General features: G+C 38.4%; 1 protein-coding gene across 1 annotated transcript; it reads left to right on the top strand.

Moving 5' to 3' along the window:
- The first annotated feature begins 4,093 nt into the window (after nucleotides 1-4,093).
- On the top strand, nucleotides 4,094-7,389 carry LOC138901978 (uncharacterized). Its single transcript, XM_070189780.1, has 2 exons — nucleotides 4,094-5,327; nucleotides 6,971-7,389. The coding sequence occupies exons 1-2, from the start codon at nucleotides 4,094-4,096 to the stop codon at nucleotides 7,387-7,389; spliced, it is 1,653 nt and encodes a 550-aa protein (XP_070045881.1).
- The last annotated feature ends 1,068 nt before the right edge of the window (nucleotides 7,390-8,457 follow it).

An 8,457-nucleotide genomic window follows, 5' to 3' on the forward strand; every position in this document is an offset into this window, starting at 1 on the left:
TCAGTTCTGACATTTTAACATCGAGATACAAAAGTTTTGGTGAAGCCGCGATAATCTGAAACTGTTGGCCCATTAGAATGTTGAGCCGACTTCAAAAAATCATCTAGAACGATCCTGAAAGTGTTTAATTCTGAATTTTTGATTTGTTGTAGATCGTGAACTCTAGTTTCTGAGAAATTAAATGGTTTGCGATTTTGAGGTTCCTACATCAAGATATAAAACTTTTGGTAAAGTCGCACAAATCTAAAACTAATAGTGCGCTAGAATATAGAGCCAATTTCAAAAACTCATCTAGAACGATCCTGAAAGTGTTTAATTCTAGATTTCGGATATGCTGTAGATCTTGAATCTAGTTTCTGAGAAATCAAATGGTTTGTGATTCCAAGGTTCCTATATGAAGATATAAAATTTTTGGTGAAGTCGCACAAATCTAAAACTGATGGCGCATTAGAATATAGCCGACTTCAAAAAATCATCTTGAACGATCCTGAAAGTATTTAATTCAATTCCAAGGTATTATGAGAATCGTCGTTGTGCCCTTGAATTCTTGAATCATTGTCCAAATCAAGAATATTGGAATGGGCACAAGGGTCTAAATGGATGAAATGGCCTCCGATTTTTGGGCGGGGATGAGTATCCATCCCTTCAGACCCTGAGAGTAATCTCTCCGATATTCGGACGAGGATGATGATCCATCTCTTTACACCTTGAGAGTAATCTCTCCGATATTCGCATCACATTGAGGGTAATCTCTCCGATATTCGGGCCGTGATGAGTATTCATCCCTTCGCACCCTGAGAGTAATCTCTCCGATATTCGGGCCATGATGAGTATTCATCCCTTCGCACCCTGAGAGTAATCTCTCCGATATTCGGGATGTGATGAGTATTCATCTCTTCGCACCCTGAGAGTAATCTCTCTGATATTCAGGCCACCTTGAGAGTAATCTCTCCTATATTAGATCTGTGATGAGTACCCATCCCCTCACACCCTAAGATTGTCTTCTTCATGCATGGATCATCTCGTTAAACAAGAACACATTCTTCTCGCTTGAACTACAAAAAAAAAAAAAAAAAGACAAAAACAAAATTGTACCTATCAATGATTCACTTGGATAGGCTTATGAGCTGCGACTAATGTCGACCGAAGGAAAGGCATGTCCCTATTTATAGAGCTCCAAAAGTCTCTAATTGAAGGACTAATAGCAATGTGGGAGCCGTAATTATCAGAGTCCAACTAGAACTCGTTATCCTACATCGATTAAAAGGAAAAGAGCTAAGGCGGTGGCTTCTATCTGTTCCGACATGGACTTGGTTGTGGACTATTCCGTATCAAAATAGATGTCAACCAAAGTTATTTGGTTTAGAGACGGATTTGAAAATATTCGGCATCAAACTATGTGGTAAAGTAGTATGCATACATATTCATTATGAATAGGGCTTACTTATATGACTCTTCAAAGGATTTATGAGAGAGAATTCAAAATGCAAAAAGGTGGTCATGTGCTTTCATTGTTTCAGTAACCAAAAGTGAAAGTCATTGGCAAGATGCCAAAGTTTCAAGCTTACGTGGTCTATCCTTTGTCTTCATAAGAAGATGAATTTCTATTTTAAGCAAATTTCAAGCAACTGACAAGTTTTTCCATTACAAATAAATTGCCTAGGCTAATAAATTGGGGGTTCAAAATCATTCCATTTGATATCTTCATAATACTTCAATCCTTGTCTTATTGTCTGTGACCGGCAAGTCTTGAAGTAGGGGCACTTGTAGGCAATTAAAATTTTATTGAATTTATATCCATAAGAAATTTGGATTTAATCTCAATTAAATGTATTTCAATCTAAATAAATATTATGGGCTAATATAGCTGAATAAAATATTCAAATTCAATAAATATGAATTTAATAAATATATCAAAATCCATTGGACTAGCCTATTTAGTTGGGCTACAGACGATGAGCCCACTTCATTAGGCCTAAGAAGTCATCTTTCTAGGGGACCAGTTTGGTGCTATGTGTTAAATGACGTAGCACGCCAAGTCAAATGGAAAAGCAAATAGGATTGTGCCATGTGTCAAAATGATAAGGAATCCCAAGTCAAATTAAATGGACAATGAAACTGTGCCACATGTACAAGTGACATGTTCTAGATAATCAAATGCGGCATTGTCACACTTTAATTTGATTGGTGAGAAATAGTTTGTTCTTATCATAACTTTTTCCTACCACAACTATAAATAGGGGTCTTCATAACCTAGAAAAAACACCGGAAGTTATAACAAGAAGCAAGAGAGAGCTCGTGGATCAAATCCCCCAAATTTCTTTACAACTTTCAAGCTTCAAGCAATCAAGTTCAAGTTTAAGAAATCAAGTTCAATCTCAAGAACGAAGAACAAATCAAGATTCAAGGAGTACAAGTTCAAATCAAAGTTTGTACTAGTTGAATTCAAGATCACCTTGCGTGACAACAAATACAGATTTAAAGATCAAGCTCAAAGGCCCTTGAATTTATTTACTATTAAAAAGAAGAATTAGAGGATTCATAGAGATTGTACACTCATATTACTTGAAATATAATACTATGATTGTTGCGATATTTTTCGGTCTCGATTATTTTTTTGACGCAAATTTATTGTCTACAAATTCTAGCACGCCCAGAGGGACAATCTCTACCTCTCATCTCAACTTTTCAATCACCAAAGTTAAAGAACATTGAAATGGCTTCAACTAAAATCAACTTCAGATCAACTTCCACCAAGGCTGCTAATTCCAGGTTCTATGCTGATGTGGAAAGCATCCCCGATGTTACCTTTGGAAGCTTTGGACCAGTTACGAGGAGCAAAACAAGCTCGTTAGGACAACAAGAACCGCAAGTGTCGTCCGCATCAATCCTTATTTTCGGATCTTTATCCTCAAAAAGAGAAAGATCTTCCACAAATGCACCCGAAGGAGGAAGCGATGTTGTTGAAAAGATCAAGAAAACTCTTGCTCTGCTTGGCCTCTCCAGATCCAAGAACTCTATTGTGAAGAAAGATGATGATATTTCAAGTGATGGATCTGCCTCACTTACACCGCATCGTGTGAGCCAGTCGAGGATCAATCTATGTGACAATCCATGCTACTCTCTATCGTCTACAACAATCATGCAAGCCATAATGACAAACACTTAATTTGTGGCGGAGCAGTTGGCAAACTTGACGTAAGCAATCGATGGCTTGACCAAGTATATGCGAAATCAAGATGCTAGAATCGACAAGCTAACAGACAGGGTGGGAATCTTGATGGAATAAGAATCCACCCACATACCTGGCAAGCTCCCAGAAGTTCCACAGAGTGATTCTCCCCCAAGACAAGTAGCATCCGCTAAGGCTATCCCTGTCTCATCTGAAGAGATGATTCCAATCCATCAACTGAAGGAGTTCATTGAAGGCACTATTAAGAACAAGTATGAAGTTACTGCCAAGTCCTCCCTTATATACGCAAAGTCGTACACTGCAAGGGTCAATATGTTGAAGATGCCTGCGGCTATGAATGTCAACACATCACCTATGAAGTTCACAATGAAGGTGAGCAAGAAGCAGAGTACGAAATCCACATCTTTTTAAGATAAACCAAGTGAAAAGTTAACTTTAAAAGAAATGCAAAAGAAAGAGTACCCATTTTTGGATTCTTATGTGCGAGCAATTTTTGAAGAACTCCTAGAGTTAAATCTCATTGAGTTTCCGGAGATGAAGCGACCAAATGAAGCTGGTAAAACGAATAACCCAAATTACTGCAAATACCATCGACTTGTGAGCCACCCTCTAGAGAAGTGCTTTGTCTTCAAGGACAAAGTTATGGAATTGGCTCGTGAAAATATGATAGTGCTTGAAGATGAGAAAGCAAGCGCAAACCAAGTCTCTATCACCTTTGGCTCATTCAGTCCAGATGAATTATGTGGTTTTAAAGAAAGTAAAGATAAAGAATTACTGGAGAACAACAAAGTTGAAGTCAATCAACCTGATGATGATGAAGGTTGGACGTTGGTGATTCGTCACAGGCACCACAAAAGGAGCCCACGAAAAGAATCAATTGAACAACCAACAAGGAAAATGATGGTAAAAACACCAAGGAAACAGAATCTAGTTAAGCATTTGAAGAAGGAAAAAGTGGAAGTGCACCACCCTCAAAACCCACGACATCCAATGACCTCGGAGGAGTTCTTGCTAAGTTGGTTCTGCACGAAGATTTCTCATAATTGTAGTGAGGCCTTTTGTTGCCATGCTAGCAAAGAGGAAGAAAAGAATGATGACTTACCATTGGCACCATCTTCGGAAGAGCTCATCAAATCTATTCCTCAAGAAGTTAATGCTTGCGAGGAAAAAGTTATGTTCACAAATGACGATCTTCTACTAGGTGACACTCCTCATAACCGCCCGTTGTACCTGGTTGGATATATGCGCGATGAAAGAGTAAATAGAATTTTGTTTGATGGAGGATCCTTAGTGAACATCTTGCCAATTGGCATTGTGAAAGAACTTGGTATTCCCATGAACGAACTCTCGGAAAGTCATGTGATGATTCAAGGATTCAACCATTGGGGGCAAAGATCCATAGTCGCGATCAGGTTGGGGATCACCATTGAAGATATGCAATTAATTGCATGGCTGCATGTGATCGATGCAAAGACTTCATACAACGTCTTGCTTGGAAGGCCTTGGATACATGAGAATAAAGTGGTTCCATCTACCTACTATCAATGTTTGAAGTACTACGAGGGTGAAGTTGAGAAGAAGATAGTAGCTGATGACAAGTCATTCACCGACACTGAGTCACACTTTGTCGGTGGAAAGTTCTACTTAAAGAACCGCATTGTGAAGGAGCTAAAACCTGATGATATCACAAATGGCAAGAATGACGAGTCCACGACTAAGAGAGCTGAGGTGGTTGCCGACAAAACAAAAGATGTTGCTAAGGAGGTACACCCCGGCCCACATAAGTCTCATAAAGGGAACATTGTGTCTCACAACAAGAAAGTAACCTTTTCGCTGCAATATGTCCCTAGAAAGAATATAGATAAAGGTGAATTATCTAATCTCCAAACAAACATGCTAAAGGGATTAACTCTTCCGATCAAATGGATTGAGGCGGTAAAGTTGTCCTCAAAGCTACTTAGAAAGTCTGTGTCTCAGAATTCACCACAAGATATAGCATTTCCTACAAAGCGTACGGATGAAGGTTTTGATCCCAATGCTTACAAGTTATTTGCAAATGCTGGATATAATCCCAATGAACCATCAAAGTTAGGGAAGCTTCCATCAGAAGCTGCTACGAGGCAACCACATGAAGGTTTGGGATATAAACAACCCTCACCAGTGCGTATCTCCATAAGAAGGGCGCAATAATCATATCACTATAGAGGATGAATCTACCACTTCTAACATGCCTTCTGTATTTGATCAACTTGGAAAATCAACTGTGAGGACTTCTGTATTTGAGAGATTGGGTCCATTAAAGAAGGGGAATAAGTTCCAGAGAAATTATCAAAGCATAAGAACACATGCTTCGCGCAGAATCCTGAAGATCTCTAAGGATTTCCAAAGTTTGGTTCCTTTCAAAATGAGGCGACAAACGAAACTTGTGGTTTCATGTAAAGAAGTACTGAAGGTAAATCCATATATTGTGGTCTACACTAAGGGACATGATGAAGATGAAGAAAGTGTGGGTTCTTGTCACGACCCAATTTTCCCTTTATATGACGTCGTGACGGCACCTAGTCTCTATGACTAAGTAAGCCTAACATTTTGCGGAATAAATGAAATAAAAACATAAATTTAACAACTAACTGTAGCAATAACACTATAACTGAGTACCATGCCACTTGGCATATACAATAACCAACTCCTCAATATACTACACAGTATTCCCAAAACCCGAAACATCTTGAATCACAAACTATAGGAGGAAAATCTAGTGTTTCTATACATCAGAGTCTATCAAAAGAAAATACAGAAAATAATGGACATGGGGAAGAGTAGAAGGGGACTCCGAGGTCTCCGGACGCGGCAGATATACCTTAAAGTCTCCAAAGCTGTCCCGGCTCACTGATAGTGCAGCTGATAAGCAGTACCTGGATCTGCACACAAAAAATATGTGCAGAAGAGTAGCATGAGTACACCACAATCGGTACCCAGTAAGTACCAAGCCTAACCTCGGTCGAGTGGTGACAAGGTTAGGTCAGGGCCCTACTAGTATATATATAATAACACAAGATAGAATGAAATACCGCAGTAAAATAAAGACTGAAATTTAACAAGAATGAAATCATAGAAGACAACAGCTCAGTACACAGAGATAACAACAGGGGATTTCTCGAGATACCATCTCGTAGACCCAACGTAAATGTGCAGAACAGGGGGATCTCCCGGAATACCGTTCCATAGTCCCAAAGTAAATATTCAGTACAGGGGGATCTTCCGAAATACCATTCCGTAGTCCCAAAGTAAATATGCAGTACAGGGGGGATCTCCCGGAATACCGTTCCGTAGTCCCAAAGTAAATATGCAGCCAAATAATAGAATTCAATAGTTACGGTACGAAATTCTACAGTTCAACCTAAGTACCAGTTAAGGAAAGACAGGTAAATTCACTAAACATGCTGCACGTAGTTCAAGTAAACAGTTAAGGCAAGTAGGCATGCTATTCTAGTTTAGCCGGATATCACACATGCTGATGGATCTTAAATAAGAAGGAAATCAGGTTATTACTTAGTAGAAAAATCAGGTTTTTACACAATTAGCACGTGTACGTACTCGTTACCTCATATACACGGCGCTTATATATCAAAAATAGTACAAATCTAATGGGGAGTTTACCCCACACAACTGTACTAGGAGAGAATGGTGTTTTATCTCTAATGGAGGATGATGAGAAAGTGGAGGATGTTTGACTGTATTATCATATATCCTTCAATGATGGGGACCCTCAATAAGATGAAGATGTGAAAGGTACTCCATATGAGCTTGAAGAAGGGGTGAAGACAACAGTTGATGCCTTAAAAGAAGTTAATCTTGGCACTGATGAAGAACCGAGGCCCACTTATCTAAGTGATTTACTAGCAATCGATGAAGAAAGAACTTATATGGAGTTACTCAAGGAGTTTAAGGATGTCTTTGCTTGGAGTTACAAAGAGATGCCCGGCTTGGACCCTAAAGTAGCAGTCCATCACCTTGCAGTCAAGAATGGCACTTGTCCTGTTAAGAAAGCTCAAAGGCGCTTTAGACCGGACTTGGTTCCCTTGATTGAAAGTGAAGTTAACAAACTCATTGAAGCTGGCTTTATTCGTGAAGTTAAATACCCAATATGGATCTCAAGTATTGTCCCTGTAAGGAAGAAGAATGGCCAGATTTAGGTGTGCGTTGACCCTGCATGATCAAGCGCAAGTTACTATCTGCCAAAAATGGGTAGTGTCGCTGCCAAATGAGGGTGAAAATGAAGAAAATGAACTCGAGCATCTTGTCATTGTTTATGATGTTGAGAAGGGAGAATGGCGACAACTCTGTAATGCCCCGTAAAATTTTTTCAAGGAATTTAAGGTTTCATGGTGCCGAGGGTGATTAAGCATGGGTTGTGTGTTAATATGTTATGATTTGAAAACGTGATTCTAATGATAACTAGCATGTCGAATTGTGTAAGAAATTACATGTGAGTAAGACCCTTAATTTGGTTAGTTGCTCAAATGTGTATTTAAAGTCTTGAGTAGAATTGCCTTGTTGATAATCAATAAGGATGCTTGAAAGTGAAAGAAGTTGGTTGGAGATATAAAGTGTGGCCAACGTGCAAAGAATGGAAGTTATACTTGTGGTCAATGATGCCGAGGAAATGAAATTATGTGAGAAAGGTTATGAAATAGGCCTTGATTCAACTGTTCCAAACTGACTTCGAAAATAGATTTTTCTAAAAGCTTATGTACCCAAGTTATGCCCAAATGTGGTTGTTTTAACTAATGATATGCTTTGTAAGTATTTCCAAAATATTTTGAGCTCTTATGTCTTCATGAGTTGAAATTGTATATTGCCTTTTTTGGGAAAAAGTATTTCAAGAACAAATGATGTGTTACACGTTTATGATTTTAACTTGTGCTTCGAATGCCAATCAAATTACTCCATTTCTTGGAAAGAAATTCATTATGTTTAAAGTCTTCATTGCTATTAAACCTAAAGTTGTAATTTTCGGAATATTCTATTTGTTAATATTTCTGATGATGATCTATGAAAGTAAAGAAATAAAAATGTGAAATATGAAATACGGCCAACGTGCCATGAATGAAGAATCATAAGTATGGCCAAGAGATCCAAGGAAATAATGATATTGTGAATGGTTGAAAATAATAACGAAGCTATATATATAGTGTGAAAGGTTAAGAGGTGAATATAAAATATATGTGTACCTTGTGTTCTTTGTGTGCAAAAACAAAAGG

This window comes from Nicotiana tomentosiformis, chromosome 11, assembly GCF_000390325.3.
Source record: "Nicotiana tomentosiformis chromosome 11, ASM39032v3, whole genome shotgun sequence".
In the NCBI taxonomy this organism is placed as follows: Eukaryota; Viridiplantae; Streptophyta; class Magnoliopsida; order Solanales; family Solanaceae; genus Nicotiana; species Nicotiana tomentosiformis.

Bases quoted from the DNA above. Each gene is read 5' to 3' on its own strand.
- LOC138901978 (XM_070189780.1), top strand. From the start codon at position 4,094: ATGGTAAAAACACCAAGGAAACAGAATCTAGTTAAGCATTTGAAGAAG. The intron at 5,328-6,970 runs GTTTGGGATATA...ACCCTCAATAAG, and splicing joins TACGAGGCAACCACATGAAG to ATGAAGATGTGAAAGGTACT.